The 20,045-nt window shown below is 40.0% G+C and overlaps 1 protein-coding gene across 1 annotated transcript in view; it reads right to left on the reverse strand.

Moving 5' to 3' along the window:
- LOC107227614 (dynein axonemal heavy chain 2) overlaps window positions 1-20,045 on the reverse strand; it is a 732,784-nt gene that overhangs the window by 328,290 nt on the left and 384,449 nt on the right. Inside the window, exons 20-22 of the mRNA XM_046746102.1 lie at window positions 710-913; window positions 414-619; window positions 110-295 (exon numbers count right to left, since the gene is read on the reverse strand). Of these exons, the coding sequence (XP_046602058.1) occupies window positions 110-295; window positions 414-619; window positions 710-913 (596 nt within the window). The remainder of the gene's footprint in view (window positions 1-109; window positions 296-413; window positions 620-709; window positions 914-20,045) is intronic.

The raw sequence follows: 20,045 nt of genomic DNA on the forward strand, positions 1-20,045 counted from the left end.
ATTTCATATAATCCTGTACATTGCAAAAAATTCGTTTGGTCTACTTACCAAGCGTCAGCCACAGCACTTCATTAAATACTGTAAATATCGTACTTCAAATAATTATTACCCTGTCAGATACTTCCATGTTGGAGAAAGCCGGTCTTCCCAACAAACGAAACCCCGTTGTCGAACATCCACGTAATATTCATACACTGTATCTCTTACTGGAAAACTTCCTTCCATTTCTCTTACAAAATTGTCCATTTTTTGTCGGCCGTCCTCGTTTACTGTGGCGCAAAGTGACCATATCATACTGCAAGTGAATATAAACATGGATAGAATTGAAGTACTGTCATTTTCCAACTTATCGACAAATTTTGAAAGCAAATATTCACGATGTGCGAGCGATGTGTATGATGAGTTATACCCACCAAAATAAGAACCACATTTTGCACACAGTACTGTAAGCATCTGGGTCTTCACCCATTTCCACACCATTTTTCGGCGTGGCCAATACTTCTAAAAGCTTACAGAGCGATTGAACCAAATTCAATTCTGATACAGGCACAGTTTCTTCGCATTTTGAACGCTTGAAATTTAACGTCGTGTCCACGAAACGATTCATCAACTGGTTTAACTAAAATCGTTCATCATCAATTTCATGCGGTATGTATGATTCATGATTAGGATAGGCACGTTCATATCAACTAATATGCAGCTTGCCTACCTCTTCTTGATACTCTGGCTTGTCCTCGTATTGTTGCATCCATGAGGTCACATATGGACGCCATCCAAGATCTTTATAATCATTATAAACCATCCCAGCTCTTGACACTGTTGCTGGCGATGCTACAGCTAAATCTTGGACTTCAAACAAGAGTGATACTTGTTCGGGCATCGTGATTCGATCATTGTTCACAAGTGTAAGGATCTTGAAAACAATACAGCATATTAGAAGAAGCACGTATATCACTCATTTTTAGAAGATTTTCGTTTCATACAACTCTAAAAAGTAAGTGCCGCTCTATAGCGGCAAGAAATGTGTTATAATTTGTTAATATTTGGTATAGAAATTAGCTGGTGTGAATGTTGACAGGATAAATTTTGTGGTAAATGTCATAAGACAGCACCACGTAGTGTGAAGAGATACAAAGGTGTCTCGCGCCAAGTATATTAAGAATGAAAAAAAAAATTAACGCGCAGGCCGCAGTCTCTTTTCCGCAAGGATAAGCGTTTGATCCGTACAGCGATAAAATTATTATATGTTTGTCGCCTTTTACGATTCACGACAACATTTGACAATTTGATTCAGAACATATGTTTCATGAAATTTCATTTCAGCTCTAAATCAATGCAGTTGGGATAGGAAGAGCCAAAATATTCCAACATCGTCCAAGTCGTCAGTTTGCTCAAGAATTTTGTTTTTTTCTTTGGACCACCATAACAGACCATAAATGGGATACGGTTGAACTGTATACATGACATGTTAGGCTAAAAATAGCTTGGAGAATCTTACGGAGCAGCTCTAAAGCGCGTGCTCATTATTCCCACTCGGTCAATTTCGTAAACACAATCCGTTAATTGCGCGTCTCACGATGAAAATAAAGGGATGAAAAGAATATCAAAGCTAGTGCTGAATAATTTGCCAATGTAGGAAATAAATCGGTGAACATCATTTGCGTCAATTTTTTTTTTCCCAAGAAGATTACGGCGTCAAAATTATATAGAGTATTGTTTCGCTTTTTCGAATAATAATACCTTCACTTTTGGGTTTATGAAAGTGAACTTTTTGGAATAATCGGGACAATAATTAATTGGACGTGTTCTAAAACGTACGAGTGAAAAGTTGCTAAAGTACAGTTTACAGGAAAGACGAGTTTTTTGTCAGATAATCGTAAAAAAACTGTTTTATTAATAAGTCTGACCGTCTGGTGATTTTTAGCTTGACGTAAGAAAAATTTGTCTCACGCAAAACAACATGCTTCGTGGAATACATTTTCAATCATCAGTCATGAATCAGTATGCAATGTGACGGCTATGAGACGGAAGATTAGTGAGTATCAGGGTATAAATTATATTATCATTAGTTCTCATATAAATTATGCGAACGATGACTATGGTGACACACGTATTAGAGTAAAAGCAGAACTTTGACTGAAGCAGAATCGATGTGATGTATGCATGGATAGCTACTTTTTTCGAATATAAGTGACCAGTCGCAGAATCGAACATCGTCATCATCAGGCCGTTCACTGGAGAAATTGATTGAAAATCTCTAAAAATCACTAAAATTCAAGCTGTCATTTCAGACTGAAAATCACTTGCAAATCGGTGAGATGTTGAACTATTTTGAACGTTTAGTAATCACTGGGAGATTAGTGGGATTCAAGCTTTGTTGCAATATTTGAAATAACTTGTGAATCGTTCATGATTTCCAATTACATACTCCATCATCGCAGAATAGATCCACATAACGCTTCGTATAACTTTATGATGCATCGAAACTAGTTCGATAATATTGCTTCAGTAATGTTTAAAGATTTTAACATTTTCAGAGTCTCATGTCGAGTTTTTCTGCAAGATTATAGTAATACCAATGCAACAGCCCATCGTCACGCGTGCTGATTTCTATACCCATGTATAGTCACATGTTAGTCACTTCGAAGTAAGATTTCACAAGGTGGAAAATCACTCCTTCACTTTATGTTGTGAAACCTTCTACTATCAGGTCTTGTGCTCCGTGCCTTTGGTTATCCAAGTTTTTCATCTTATAGTGCCAGTAGTGTATATATGAGAGTTCTGGACCACCAACCCCCCTAGCTCCCCCCTAGTTCCCACCCAGCTCCCCCCTAGCCCCCCCCCCGACTCGCGGCGCACCGCCACTCACGCCGCCCCCCCCCTCCCCACCCCCCGGTCATTTTCGATGGCTATTTGCGTAGGATTTGACGCACACACACACACACACACACACACACACACACACACAAAATAATTCCTGTCGAGACTTGTTTGGCGCCGGAAAGCCGCACATAAATCAGATGGGGTAAAAACTTGCTAGATCTATTGAAAAAATTCCAGGAAATTGCTCTTTGAGATAGTGCCGACAATGCACTTAAACCAATCTGGGATACTGGGGGAGTGGTCCCCATAAAAATTCCTCGCACAATATGCGTGTCGAGACTTGTCCAATGGAAAAATTGTAGTGGGGGTGGGTGGTATATGAAGCGTACGTCTATCGTGATCGTCACTCTGTTCTCATCGTATTCTCATTGTGAACTGTTCTCGCTCGTGAAATAACCTCGAAACGCGATGGATCTAGCAAAAGTTAACCACGTCAGCCGCCTGGAGAATCTGCCAACCAAGAAGATGTCGGAACTCGAAATTGGGGGAGTGTATGACGTCATCGGGTTACGACTGGTCAAAACAAAATTCGGGGTACGTGTTCTGGCGACAATCGATGGAGAATACAACGTCTTCTTACCGCCGAGAATCGCAAGAGTTCTACAAGAAGATTCCAGTCAGCTGACTGAAATGTGTAGCATGGCCGGAGAAAATCGTCTGCAAATGAAATACCTTGGTGGAGAATTCAACAAGTTCGAATTTTCATGCAGTTATGCGTCTTAAATGAACTATGCGATCCCCCTCTACTTCCACAAAATTCATCCACGAGGGGGTAAAAGCGGGTGTGCTGGAGATGGAATAGTCAGTCTTCCACATACAATCCGTCAGTATATAATCGAGCGCAACATTCCCACTCCTCAACATGGCGATGATCCTAGACGTGCAATGTTTTATCGGTCATAACATGAAGTTTGTACCCAAGGAAGTCGCAGTCGTGAATGTAAACGGGTCGGGTCTGGATTACATCATTTTCAAGCCGCCCTATGATTTGGCAAGCCTACCACTTGAATGTAGAGCTACCAATGTATGGTTGACGCACAATCACCATGGAATATCATGGAACGCAGGCAACAAATCTCACGAGGATGTGACGAAGATTGTGATAAAAATGGTTGAAAATGCGTGTTACGTATACGTCAAAGGGGCGGAGAAGAAAGCATGGCTGACGGAGATCGTCGATGGTACAACGAGGTAACCCTGTTATTAATATGGAAGATTTGCATATCATACCCCTGCACTGGAAAAATTGAGGTATATGGAAGCGGCATCGTGGCACGACGCGAACTATGGATACTCTCCAGCGAATAACCTCCAGCAAGCAGCAGCGCCAGGCTCAATTTGGTATGATGACAACTCTGAATACATCCCGGCATACAATTGCGCGTTTGAAAATGTGCAGCGACTAAGGAGTTGGTATTCGAAGGAGTGTACCAGCTCCCTCGAGAAATCCTTCCGTCTGTACAAAGAATTGGACGGTTTAAGGGCAATGATGTCCGAGGATATAGCTTTTTTACCAAAAGAATTTATCTGCACGTTCGCATCAAACTCCATCAATGATGCGTGGGATAAACTACCAGAGAATATGAAAATGGACCACGCCGTCGCAAGGTTCCGCAGATGTAGCATACATTATACACCAGGACCCGATGGCGATATCGTGGATGGACCGAATCCTCTAATTAAAGACTGTTTAGCTTGCAATCGCGTGTATAGATAATATGGACAATATTTACCAAAATAACAATAGAATTTATTACGATATATACAATTATATTCGCGTTTATATGTAGAATATTCGATAGAATTAATCTCAATTATATCATAGCTTATACATGGAATTAAAAAAATTTACTATTCGATAAAATTATAATCTAGAAATAGGATACATTACAAATATATATCTTTATAACTTTTACCCATTCTCCTCATACAAAATGTAAATGTTATGAATTTTTACTTGTGAAAAATATATAATCAATAATTATGAATTTAGCGTGGTTTATTCCTCGAAATAATCCATAAAATCATTATCGCTATCCTGTTCGTTAACAATATCATCATCATCGCTATTTTCAACATCTATAATTATTACGATAGTTTCATTCGCCCATTTTTCTACAATTATTTGCATACATATATCACCGTAATTTATATAATATTGGCTGTTTGGTCTCACTCGAGCAGCTCGCGCATCCTCAACGAGATCCCGAAGCTCCTCCAACGAGAACTCGCGTGTTGCTTCGGAAAAGCCTATAATTATCTCTTCCTCAGCCTCCTCATCCTCGCCCCAATCAATGCTCGACCACTCGTCGTTATCATCACTCGAATGAGATGACATTTTTTTCTTTCCAAAATTGATTCGCGATGAAAAATCTGTAAAAAGAGCAAGCCGAAATAGAAAAGTTGATGCTGCTGCACTCATCATTTATATGCATGATAAATCTCCAATTCAAAAAAGTTTCCACCTATTCAAAATGAGTGATACGGAGAAGGTGTGAAAGATACTAGAATTTTATTTTAATATAGTGCTACTCACCAATCCTCGTCCGAAAAATAACCATCATCGTCAGCCCTATCTATGTCTCCCAGGATTTCACGGATTTCATCAATCTGATCCAGAAATAAACCGAATTGAAAGCGTGCGTCATTATCATCACCGCCATTCCAAACACCCTACACCTCTGCTTCCTCCTCCTCCTCCTCCTCCTCCTCATCCTCCACATCACTCGATGATGATGATGATTCGAGATGATGCTCGCGAGCCAAATTATGTTCAAACTCGCGATGATCATCACCAACACTATCGTCAATACATCGCTCGGGGTCGATAATTAGCCTATCAGCATCACTATCAGTCAATTCATCCTCATCATCCTCCTCATAATAAGCCGCCCCTCTGCACACCCGCTTATATGTCGGCGATCGTGGTGGTGAATGGGGTGGGGAGTCTGATGGCCCCCTTTTCTGTCCGTTCATATTTTTTCGATATGATTCTAAAATTTTTCCAGAATTTTTATGGATACGATGATAGGGAATACAGAAAAGTTAAAACAAATCGAAAAAAACTTTTGTTAACATACTAATCAAATGCGATAATCATTACGGAATTCAAATCAACATTCACAGTATCGTAAGAGGATTGGCGTAGCACCATATACATATATATGTGTATTCTATAAAGTACTCACAAAAAATATAAACTCGTTGAAGTCTTGAGATTTTTCCAATGAACACCGATTTTTTTTCTTTCTCACAGCTCACTTTATCAAAAACGTCTGTTTTGACACGAAGGATTTTTCAAAATTACTAGAGAAGTTTTCAAACCATTGTTCGAATAAATACTAAAGGACTCGCACCCGCCCCCCACCGAGCAAAACCCAGCCGGCCAATCATTCGTAGAGCACGCATCACGTGACATAGAGACGAAAGAGTGACGCGGGGGAGGCGGTATAAGCTAGGAGAAAATTTTCTCAAGAGCTCGCCAGCTTTCCATTGCATACCCCACGCTAATATGGTTGGGGATGTGCAGGCTCGGACTTGCTCGCTATCAAGAGTCGTAAAACCCCAAAACTGCATGTGCACATACCATCCGGTGAAGAGCGGGCAAGATAAGATTTTTCTGACACCAAACACTGTTCGCCACTCGCTTTTCGTTGACCGATTTTTCCCACCACATGGCTCACGCTGCTTAACGACTCATAAAACCCAAAAATTTAGGGATGGTGGGAGGGGGACTGCGGACCCCGTCGCCTCTGACGTCATTTTTTACATGAATTTCATCTTCTCTGCAGAGTCGGGAGGGTGATGAAGAGCGGGCAAGATAAGATTTTTCTGACACCAACCATCCGGACGATTCGCCGATCGGTTACTTTCTGGAGGTAGATTTGGACTACCCTGTAGAACTCCACGAGGATCACAAAGACTTACCTCTTTGTCCCGAACATTTTACTCCCCCAGGTAGTAAAAATGCCAAACTCGCGACCACCCTTCACCCCAAAACAAAGTATATATTGCACTATAGAAATTTGAAGCAGTGTTTGAGTTTAGGATTGAAATTAGCGAAAGTGCATAGAATTTTGAAGTTTGCGCAATCTCCATGGCTCGAGCCTTACATCACGCTCAATACAGACATGCGTAAGCAATCTAGGAATGAATTTGAGAAAAACTTTTACAAACTCATGAATAACGCTGTGTTCGGCAAGACTATGGAGAATGTGCGAAATCATAAAGATGTTAAATTGGTTACAAAATGGGAGGGAAAAGGTGGTACGAGAACGCTTATTGCCCGAGCAAACTTTCACAGCTGCACCGTATTTGACACTGATATGGTTATCATTGAAATGAATCGTGTCAAAGTTCACTTCGCCAAACCTATTTACGTCGGCGCATCAATTCTAGATCTGTCAAAAATCTTTCTCTACGATTTCCACTATAATTATATTAAAACCAACTTTTCGAATAAACAGGCTAAATTGATGTATACCGACACAGACAGCCTTATTTATCAATTCAATGTGCCTAATATCTACGATATCATCAAACGTGATGTAGATACAATGTTTGACACCTCTGACTATCCGACCGAAAATGTGTATGGTATTCCCCTTAAAAACAAAAAACAACTAGGGCTGATGAAGGATGAAAATAATGGTAAAATTATGACAGAGTTTGTGGGACTGCGAGCAAAGCTGTACACATTTACTACGATGGGTGAGGATGGGGAAAAATATGACAGTGGCGTAAAAGTGAGTAAGCGTGCCAAGGGTGTAAGAAATTCATCGATAAATAGCATCACGTTTGATGATTATAAGCGCTGTCTGACGGCTTACCGAGAGTTGACTCTTCCACAGTGTTTAATACGCAGCAAAAAACACGAAGTAAGCACGATCGTACAAAAAAAATTGGCTCTGAGTTGGCAGGATGACAAGCGGCAATTGATACCCGGACAGACCGACACCGTACCTTGGGGATTTGTCCCAGCCCCCCCCCCCCCCCCCCCCAATAGCTATAGGATAAACTTTAGACATAGAATTGATGTAAATATTTGATGTTTGACGCCTCGAACGATCCACCATCGGGCGGAAACGTTTCATGATCAATACGATATTTAATGGATTTGAAGTTTCAAAATGCGAATTCATATACTCAACAATTGTTTATTTATTTATTATTGATATATCAAGCAATTATTCATATTTATTCGTTTACCACGAGAAAAGTTTTCAGAAAATGAAAAAAAATTTTCAGGAAACGAAAAAAACTTTTCAGAAAATGAAAAAAAGTTTTCAGAAAACTTTTTTCCCATTTGATTAACACGTAAAAAAAGTTTTCAGAAAATGAAAAAAAGTTTACAGAAAATGAAAAAAAGTTTTCAGGAAACGAAAAAAAGTTTTCAGAAAATGAAAAAAAGTTTTCCAAAAAATAAAATGTGTAATAATCGTATGGCAAAATCGCATATTATCATTATTATTATCACTATTATTATTATCATCATTATTATTATTATTATTTTCGTAGTACAGAGTATGGCACATGTGCGCACAAAGGAGATAAAATGTGGAAATATTTGTATATTCAAAATCTTTTATTGTAATTCGGAAAATACATGCAAATTATGTTACATGTCTGTTTTATTTATCCAACTATTGTGCGAATTATCAAAACCCAACCACTTCACATAGAACAGATTCCTCCATTTGCGTAACACTTTCTCCACAAGGTAGCCGTCGGGATATTTCACTTTGGTGAGCTCTTCCTCGTAGAAGCCCCCCTCGATGGGATGATCTTGATAATCGGTAAGTTTGTAGGTGGGTGGATTGGTATTTTTCACCTCACTCACGGTGAATATTTCTGTCGTCCAATTGGGTGTGTAGCCTTTTTCGAATACATTCTTGTACTTGCTGATTCGAACTCGATCGCCTACACTGAATTTCCGCGCTCGGTCACTTCGTTTGATTTGCCGAGGCTTGTACACGCTACGATACAGCTGTTTTTCATTCTCCGTGCTAACATCCTGTAAGTTTTATTCGAATCGTGCGATGTTTGGTGTTGTTGTAGGACTTCATTAAATCATCCAAAATATTAATCCACTTGTGAAATCCTAGGAGAGTAAACCACATCCACATTTTATTTTTTCAATGTTCGACTAAAAACGTTCGCATATCGACGTCTTTAAGTTGCTGAGTGTCAAATACATGTTGATATTGTGCTGCATCATGAGGGCTTTCAATTTGCTGTTGTGAAATTCTTTGCATTGATCAACGTATAGATGTGCAGGTATACGGCTCTGGGTTAGTACAGATTTCATAGCAGCAGCCGCATCTTTCCCCCCACCACGGATGAGGATGAAACAAAAATGTGACAACGGTGTTAAAGTGGGTAAGCGTGTCAAGGATGCGAAAACTGCAACGATAAATAACATTTAATGATTATAAGAACCGTCTGAGGGGCTTGCCAAGAGTTGATCAACCCCACAGTGCTTAATACGTAGTAAAAAAATGCGAGGTTAGCTCCAATGTACTGAAAAATTGATCATGAGTTGACAAGACGGTAATATGCAACCGATACCTGGGGCAAACAGGCACCAGAACTTGGAGGGTGTGCTGCAACCCCGCAATAAACTAGCCGTAGGCTGGAACTGAGGGCATAGAACCGTTGTAAATATATGCGTTTGACACCCATGGCGATAGTTCATGAAGCAGAGACGTTTCGCCGGCAATACGATATTGAGCAGATCGAAGTTTTAAAATTCGAATACCGTGTAAATTCATGTATTCATCAATTATTTATTTATTTATTATTAATATATTGAATAATTATTCATATTTATTCGTTTACCACGAGAAAAGTTTCCAGAAAACGAAAAAAAGTTTTCAGAAAATGAAAAAAAGTTTTCAGAAAATGAAAAAAAGTTCATCAAAAAATAAAATGAGCATTAATCGTATCGAAAAATTATAGATTATCATTATTATTATTATCATCATCATTATTATCATCATTTGAAGGCCTTTGATCACGGCAGGCGATGGTGGAGGTGTCCCCTGCTACCAGGGTCCGGCACTATCGACGTCGAGGCCGCCTGCAGCCCCTCTCTTCCACAGTCTAGGAGGACCGCGATCCTCGCCCCTTCCAAGGTCGTCGCAAGAGCTGTCATTGCTCGCGTAGTAATGACCCCTGGATTTAGAGTTCGCATGATTGAGCTACGCGTACGACGTCCTGGCGCGGAGCTTCAGGGGCGGCTGTGTCCTAGCATTTCACAAGTGGACTAATATTTTGGCTGTGCCGCCCCGAAGCTGCACGCCAGGACGTCGTACGCGTAGCTCAATCATGCGAACTCTAAATCCAGGGGTCATTACTACGCGAGCAATGACAGCTCTTGCGACGACCTTGGAAGGGGCGAGGATCGCGGTCCTCCTAGACTGTGGAAGAGAGGGGCTGCAGGCGGCCTCGACGTCGATAGTGCCGGACCCTGGTAGCAGGGGACACCTCCACCATCGCCTGCCGTGATCAAAGGCCTTCAAATGATGATAATAATGATGATGATAATAATAATAATGATAATCTATAATTTTTCGATACGATTAATGCTCATTTTATTTTTTGATGAACTTTTTTTCATTTTCTGAAAACTTTTTTTCATTTTCTGAAAACTTTTTTTCGTTTTCTGGAAACTTTTCTCGTGGTAAACGAATAAATATGAATAATTATTCAATATATTAATAATAAATAAATAAATAATTGATGAATACATGAATTTACACGGTATTCGAATTTTAAAACTTCGATCTGCTCAATATCGTATTGCCGGCGAAACGTCTCTGCTTCATGAACTATCGCCATGGGTGTCAAACGCATATATTTACAACGGTTCTATGCCCTCAGTTCCAGCCTACGGCTAGTTTATTGCGGGGTTGCAGCACACCCTCCAAGTTCTGGTGCCTGTTTGCCCCAGGTATCGGTTGCATATTACCGTCTTGTCAACTCATGATCAATTTTTCAGTACATTGGAGCTAACCTCGCATTTTTTTACTACGTATTAAGCACTGTGGGGTTGATCAACTCTTGGCAAGCCCCTCAGACGGTTCTTATAATCATTAAATGTTATTTATCGTTGCAGTTTTCGCATCCTTGACACGCTTACCCACTTTAACACCGTTGTCACATTTTTGTTTCATCCTCATCCGTGGTGGGGGGAAAGATGCGGCTGCTGCTATGAAATCTGTACTAACCCAGAGCCGTATACCTGCACATCTATACGTTGATCAATGCAAAGAATTTCACAACAGCAAATTGAAAGCCCTCATGATGCAGCACAATATCAACATGTATTTGACACTCAGCAACTTAAAGACGTCGATATGCGAACGTTTTTAGTCGAACATTGAAAAAATAAAATGTGGATGTGGTTTACTCTCCTAGGATTTCACAAGTGGATTAATATTTTGGATGATTTAATGAAGTCCTACAACAACACCAAACATCGCACGATTCGAATAAAACTTACAGGATGTTAGCACGGAGAATGAAAAACAGCTGTATCGTAGCGTGTACAAGCCTCGGCAAATCAAACGAAGTGACCGAGCGCGGAAATTCAGTGTAGGCGATCGAGTTCGAATCAGCAAGTACAAGAATGTATTCGAAAAAGGCTACACACCCAATTGGACGACAGAAATATTCACCGTGAGTGAGGTGAAAAATACCAATCCACCCACCTACAAACTTACCGATTATCAAGATCATCCCATCGAGGGGGGCTTCTACGAGGAAGAGCTCACCAAAGTGAAATATCCCGACGGCTACCTTGTGGAGAAAGTGTTACGCAAATGGAGGAATCTGTTCTATGTGAAGTGGTTGGGTTTTGATAATTCGCACAATAGTTGGATAAATAAAACAGACATGTAACATAATTTGCATGTATTTTCCGAATTACAATAAAAGATTTTGAATATACAAATATTTCCACATTTTATCTCCTTTGTGCGCACATGTGCCATACTCTGTACTACGAAAATAATAATAATAATAATGATGATAATAATAATAGTGATAATAATAATGATAATATGCGATTTTGCCATACGATTATTACACATTTTATTTTTTGGAAAACTTTTTTTCATTTTCTGAAAACTTTTTTTCGTTTCCTGAAAACTTTTTTTCATTTTCTGTAAACTTTTTTTCATTTTCTGAAAACTTTTTTTACGTGTTAATCAAATGGGAAAAAAGTTTTCTGAAAACTTTTTTTCATTTTCTGAAAAGTTTTTTTCGTTTCCTGAAAATTTTTTTTCATTTTCTGAAAACTTTTCTCGTGGTAAACGAATAAATATGAATAATTGCTTGATATATCAATAATAAATAAATAAACAATTGTTGAGTATATGAATTCGCATTTTGAAACTTCAAATCCATTAAATATCGTATTGATCATGAAACGTTTCCGCCCGATGGTGGATCGTTCGAGGCGTCAAACATCAAATATTTACATCAATTCTATGTCTAAAGTTTATCCTATAGCTATTGGGGGGGGGGGGGGGGGCTGGGACAAATCCCCAAGGTACGGTGTCGGTCTGTCCGGGTATCAATTGCCGCTTGTCATCCTGCCAACTCAGAGCCAATTTTTTTTGTACGATCGTGCTTACTTCGTGTTTTTTGCTGCGTATTAAACACTGTGGAAGAGTCAACTCTCGGTAAGCCGTCAGACAGCGCTTATAATCATCAAACGTGATGCTATTTATCGATGAATTTCTTACACCCTTGGCACGCTTACTCACTTTTACGCCACTGTCATATTTTTCCCCATCCTCACCCATCGTAGTAAATGTGTACAGCTTTGCTCGCAGTCCCACAAACTCTGTCATAATTTTACCATTATTTTCATCCTTCATCAGCCCTAGTTGTTTTTTGTTTTTAAGGGGAATACCATACACATTTTCGGTCGGATAGTCAGAGGTGTCAAACATTGTATCTACATCACGTTTGATGATATCGTAGATATTAGGCACATTGAATTGATAAATAAGGCTGTCTGTGTCGGTATACATCAATTTAGCCTGTTTATTCGAAAAGTTGGTTTTAATATAATTATAGTGGAAATCGTAGAGAAAGATTTTTGACAGATCTAGAATTGATGCGCCGACGTAAATAGGTTTGGCGAAGTGAACTTTGACACGATTCATTTCAATGATAACCATATCAGTGTCAAATACGGTGCAGCTGTGAAAGTTTGCTCGGGCAATAAGCGTTCTCGTACCACCTTTTCCCTCCCATTTTGTAACCAATTTAACATCTTTATGATTTCGCACATTCTCCATAGTCTTGCCGAACACAGCGTTATTCATGAGTTTGTAAAAGTTTTTCTCAAATTCATTCCTAGATTGCTTACGCATGTCTGTATTGAGCGTGATGTAAGGCTCGAGCCATGGAGATTGCGCAAACTTCAAAATTCTATGCACTTTCGCTAATTTCAATCCTAAACTCAAACACTGCTTCAAATTTCTATAGTGCAATATATACTTTGTTTTGGGGTGAAGGGTGGTCGCGAGTTTGGCATTTTTACTACCTGGGGGAGTAAAATGTTCGGGACAAAGAGGTAAGTCTTTGTGATCCTCGTGGAGTTCTACAGGGTAGTCCAAATCTACCTCCAGAAAGTAACCGATCGGCGAATCGTCCGGATGGTTGGTGTCAGAAAAATCTTATCTTGCCCGCTCTTCATCACCCTCCCGACTCTGCAGAGAAGATGAAATTCATGTAAAAAATGACGTCAGAGGCGACGGGGTCCGCAGTCCCCCTCCCACCATCCCTAAATTTTTGGGTTTTATGAGTCGTTAAGCAGCGTGAGCCATGTGGTGGGAAAAATCGGTCAACGAAAAGCGAGTGGCGAACAGTGTTTGGTGTCAGAAAAATCTTATCTTGCCCGCTCTTCACCGGATGGTATGTGCACATGCAGTTTTGGGGTTTTACGACTCTTGATAGCGAGCAAGTCCGAGCCTGCACATCCCCAACCATATTAGCGTGGGGTATGCAATGGAAAGCTGGCGAGCTCTTGAGAAAATTTTCTCCTAGCTTATACCGCCTCCCCCGCGTCACTCTTTCGTCTCTATGTCACGTGATGCGTGCTCTACGAATGATTGGCCGGCTGGGTTTTGCTCGGTGGGGGGCGGGTGCGAGTCCTTTAGTATTTATTCGAACAATGGTTTGAAAACTTCTCTAGTAATTTTGAAAAATCCTTCGTGTCAAAACAGACGTTTTTGATAAAGTGAGCTGTGAGAAAGAAAAAAAATCGGTGTTCATTGGAAAAATCTCAAGACTTCAACGAGTTTATATTTTTTGTGAGTACTTTATAGAATACACATATATATGTATATGGTGCTACGCCAATCCTCTTACGATACTGTGAATGTTGATTTGAATTCCGTAATGATTATCGCATTTGATTAGTATGTTAACAAAAGTTTTTTTCGATTTGTTTTAACTTTTCTGTATTCCCTATCATCGTATCCATAAAAATTCTGGAAAAATTTTAGAATCATATCGAAAAAATATGAACGGACAGAAAAGGGGGCCATCAGACTCCCCACCCCATTCACCACCACGATCGCCGACATATAAGCGGGTGTGCAGAGGGGCGGCTTATTATGAGGAGGATGATGAGGATGAATTGACTGATAGTGATGCTGATAGGCTAATTATCGACCCCGAGCGATGTATTGACGATAGTGTTGGTGATGATCATCGCGAGTTTGAACATAATTTGGCTCGCGAGCATCATCTCGAATCATCATCATCATCGAGTGATGTGGAGGATGAGGAGGAGGAGGAGGAGGAGGAGGAAGCAGAGGTGTAGGGTGTTTGGAATGGCGGTGATGATAATGACGCACGCTTTCAATTCGGTTTATTTCTGGATCAGATTGATGAAATCCGTGAAATCCTGGGAGACATAGATAGGGCTGACGATGATGGTTATTTTTCGGACGAGGATTGGTGAGTAGCACTATATTAAAATAAAATTCTAGTATCTTTCACACCTTCTCCGTATCACTCATTTTGAATAGGTGGAAACTTTTTTGAATTGGAGATTTATCATGCATATAAATGATGAGTGCAGCAGCATCAACTTTTCTATTTCGGCTTGCTCTTTTTACAGATTTTTCATCGCGAATCAATTTTGGAAAGAAAAAAATGTCATCTCATTCGAGTGATGATAACGACGAGTGGTCGAGCATTGATTGGGGCGAGGATGAGGAGGCTGAGGAAGAGATAATTATAGGCTTTTCCGAAGCAACACGCGAGTTCTCGTTGGAGGAGCTTCGGGATCTCGTTGAGGATGCGCGAGCTGCTCGAGTGAGACCAAACAGCCAATATTATATAAATTACGGTGATATATGTATGCAAATAATTGTAGAAAAATGGGCGAATGAAACTATCGTAATAATTATAGATGTTGAAAATAGCGATGATGATGATATTGTTAACGAACAGGATAGCGATAATGATTTTATGGATTATTTCGAGGAATAAACCACGCTAAATTCATAATTATTGATTATATATTTTTCACAAGTAAAAATTCATAACATTTACATTTTGTATGAGGAGAATGGGTAAAAGTTATAAAGATATATATTTGTAATGTATCCTATTTCTAGATTATAATTTTATCGAATAGTAAATTTTTTTAATTCCATGTATAAGCTATGATATAATTGAGATTAATTCTATCGAATATTCTACATATAAACGCGAATATAATTGTATATATCGTAATAAATTCTATTGTTATTTTGGTAAATATTGTCCATATTATCTATACACGCGATTGCAAGCTAAACAGTCTTTAATTAGAGGATTCGGTCCATCCACGATATCGCCATCGGGTCCTGGTGTATAATGTATGCTACATCTGCGGAACCTTGCGACGGCGTGGTCCATTTTCATATTCTCTGGTAGTTTATCCCACGCATCATTGATGGAGTTTGATGCGAACGTGCAGATAAATTCTTTTGGTAAAAAAGCTATATCCTCGGACATCATTGCCCTTAAACCGTCCAATTCTTTGTACAGACGGAAGGATTTCTCGAGGGAGCTGGTACACTCCTTCGAATACCAACTCCTTAGTCGCTGCACATTTTCAAACGCGCAATTGTATGCCGGGATGTATTCAGAGTTGTCATCATACCAAATTGAGCCTGGCGCTGCTGCTTGCTGGAGGTTATTCGCTGGAGAGTATCCATAGTTCGCGTCGTGCCACAATGCCGCTTCCATATACCTCAATTTTTCCAGTGCAGGGGTATGATATGCAAATCTTCCATATTAATAACAGGGTTACCTCGTTGTACCATCGACGATCTCCGTCAGCCATGCTTTCTTCTCCGCCCCTTTGACGTATACGTAACACGCATTTTCAACCATTTTTATCACAATCTTCGTCACATCCTCGTGAGATTTGTTGCCTGCGTTCCATGATATTCCATGGTGATTGTGCGTCAACCATACATTGGTAGCTCTACATTCAAGTGGTAGGCTTGCCAAATCATAGGGCGGCTTGAAAATGATGTAATCCAGACCCGACCCGTTTACATTCACGACTGCGACTTCCTTGGGTACAAACTTCATGTTATGACCGATAAAACATTGCACGTCTAGGATCATCGCCATGTTGAGGAGTGGGAATGTTGCGCTCGATTATATACTGACGGATTGTATGTGGAAGACTGACTATTCCATCTCCAGCACACCCGCTTTTACCCCCTCGTGGATGAATTTTGTGGAAGTAGAGGGGGATCGCATAGTTCATTTAAGACGCATAACTGCATGAAAATTCGAACTTGTTGAATTCTCCACCAAGGTATTTCATTTGCAGACGATTTTCTCCGGCCATGCTACACATTTCAGTCAGCTGACTGGAATCTTCTTGTAGAACTCTTGCGATTCTCGGCGGTAAGAAGACGTTGTATTCTCCATCGATTGTCGCCAGAACACGTACCCCGAATTTTGTTTTGACCAGTCGTAACCCGATGACGTCATACACTCCCCCAATTTCGAGTTCCGACATCTTCTTGGTTGGCAGATTCTCCAGGCGGCTGACGTGGTTAACTTTTGCTAGATCCATCGCGTTTCGAGGTTATTTCACGAGCGAGAACAGTTCACAATGAGAATACGATGAGAACAGAGTGACGATCACGATAGACGTACGCTTCATATACCACCCACCCCCACTACAATTTTTCCATTGGACAAGTCTCGACACGCATATTGTGCGAGGAATTTTTATGGGGACCACTCCCCCAGTATCCCAGATTGGTTTAAGTGCATTGTCGGCACTATCTCAAAGAGCAATTTCCTGGAATTTTTTCAATAGATCTAGCAAGTTTTTACCCCATCTGATTTATGTGCGGCTTTCCGGCGCCAAACAAGTCTCGACAGGAATTATTTTGTGTGTGTGTGTGTGTGTGTCAGATCCTATGGAAATAGCCGCCGAAAATGGCCGGGGGTGGGGGGCTGGGAGAGCGTGCGCCGTGAGTCGGGGGGGGGGGGGGCTGGGAGAGCGTGCGCCGTAAGTCGGGGGGGGGGGGGGGGGGGGGCTAGGGGGGAGCTAGGGGGGAGCTAGGGGGGAGCTAGGGGGGTTGGTGGTCCAGAACTCTCATATATACACTACTAGTGCCAGATTCAGAAGCGAGATTTATTTGGGGTTCCGATCGATAAATTTAAATCGCCAACTGAAATCAGTGTTAACATCAAAAATTCCATTATCAATATTTGAAAATTAAGAAAACATGGGTGTCTTGAAACTTTGCAAATAAGCTCAATTGGCTGGCGCTATGTATTTCCGCACAGACGGCGCATGGCACAATGTATTTTGTGTGCTCCGAACCGGGGATGCAACGGAAGATTCTATGAACTGTGACGTGTTTGACCGTTCAAGCTGAGGTCAAGCAGCGTTCATCACAATAGCTGACGCATACAGTAACCAGTAAATACGAGCAGACAGACCGACAATCCTTCGATCGCTCGAGCGTCGCCACAACGGCGGATTCTGTGTATAAATACAGGTACCATAGATCGGCAAACCAGCGCTTGCATGATATAGCGCCTCGTTGTCTCACCTTACATAGATTTGTTGAAACAGTTGCAGAGCAAAGTGCCTCGCTGTCTCTTGTTGCGTCAGGTATAGGTCTCATTTTGAGGCTATGGCCTAACTTAGAGTCACTTCGTAGATTTGCCAATTTCATAAGAACAAGCGTCTTTTGACTAGAGTATTTGCTAACCCAGGAAATTTTGTAACAGTGGCATATTTACCTTGGGAGAAGTTACAGCGCAAATTAGAATGTTTAGAATATCACAATTTCACTCTTTATAAAAATAGGAACGTAACCGATAAATTACGCAATGACTTTTGATTCGCTTAGATTATAATCACTTATATTGAATTTTCAAGTTTTTAACCACATGCGTATTGGCATGACTGCCACTACTTTTGTCAGAATTTGTAAGAATGTCAAGTTCAACATTCGCTTTCGTGCTAACTAACCAAATAAATAAAAGCTTAGAATGAATTCAATACGAATCAGGAATCAGCACAGGAAACAGAGATGGCGTTACCGCCTAACCCTGTGAACGCGGTAACGGATAGACTTCCGGGTGTTCAAAGCTTAGAGTTATTCAGGGAGCAGAGATGGTTTTAATAACCTAAGTCTGCGGTGCAGCTACGGATTACATTCTGCATTTACAAGATCAGGGAATATATTCAAAGCAGTAATAGATATACGGTGACGGTGCTGCAGCCTGATTACGTAATCGGCAGTGACGGCAAAGGGACGTGAGAATTTGTTTTGGCATGGCACCGGCTTTATCGCTCGTGTCAACAAAGCATTAGGACTGGGACGACTGACCAGGATGCTTGCATTGTACTTTGTCATTACGGCTGAAAATTCTGCATTTCCCAAAGAGGGGATCAAAATAAAGGAACTCAAATTAGACAGCACACTAACAATACTTCTTACCCGTTCTAAACACAGCTCCTTTCTACTCAGGTATCAATTAAATAATATATTCAAATCAACGAATAAGAAAATTTTAATTATTTATTTTCTTCCTTTTCTGAACCTTAATTACATTATCATTAAGTTGAATGCAATAAAAAATACCAAAATCAGCAAAATATAATATTTAAACAATTGTTACGAAAAAATGGCAGTCTGAGATCGAGTTACTTATTTCATTTAACGTTTTATACAGGTAAATTAACTAATAAATGATCATTAAATACTTTAATTTGTTTTCTTTAGCACTGCAGAATACACACTGATGTCATATTATTACGTTGATAGAACGGAGTTCGATCGATATACTGAGCAATAACTTCAAAACTATTGTTATTGAGAGAAAAAATTTCAGATAAAAGATGTATGATAATTGGAAGATCTATAAGTTTCATACTGGGTGAACTTCTGTAAAAGTGAATGGTTATGGAGATGAAGGCGAAAAAAGGAAAAAAATAGGAAAGTTTATGCTTTTCGGACGAAATAACTCGGAAAATATTGTTGCAAGAAAAGAAAGTTTCAAATAAGAAAGTTAGGAAATTTAATTTAAAAGAAAAAAAGTTCCCATAGTGTTTTGTCTTAGATGCACGGTACTCGAGATATCAGACCAAACGCGTTTCTCGCGATAGTGGCGCCTCTGATCCTCCGCTGTTCTCGCAAATCTGGCATTATGCTCAGAATATAACCCCTTATCGAATACCACTATTAACTAAATTTCCAAATTTAATGTAGATTGATTTACAGATTGACTGGACTATTCATAGTTGTGCAAAGATTGATATTTTCAACCGGGGATTACATTAAGTTCGGTTATAGGTTAGAACATTAAATTTAGATGTCGGCAAAGCCGCGACAACCAGCTTGTAATGGATATAACTTTAACACCGTAAATATCGATGTAATTATATGTATCCGTATTTTAACAGGATTTCAGGATCAGCTTATTTTCGGGCAACGGAGAAAGATATTTTTCACACTGTGAAACTGCACGACCGCGGACTTCAACCACCAAATACTGAATGAGGAGTGTCCGTGAATATCTTATGTAATTTCATGTTATGTCAATTTTCTTATTTCATACGATATATCTACTGACGAGAATTTGAAGTTAGCGCTCAATTTACT

The sequence above is a fragment of the Neodiprion lecontei genome, chromosome 7 (genome assembly GCF_021901455.1).
Source record: "Neodiprion lecontei isolate iyNeoLeco1 chromosome 7, iyNeoLeco1.1, whole genome shotgun sequence".
NCBI classification, from domain to species: domain Eukaryota; kingdom Metazoa; phylum Arthropoda; class Insecta; order Hymenoptera; family Diprionidae; genus Neodiprion; species Neodiprion lecontei.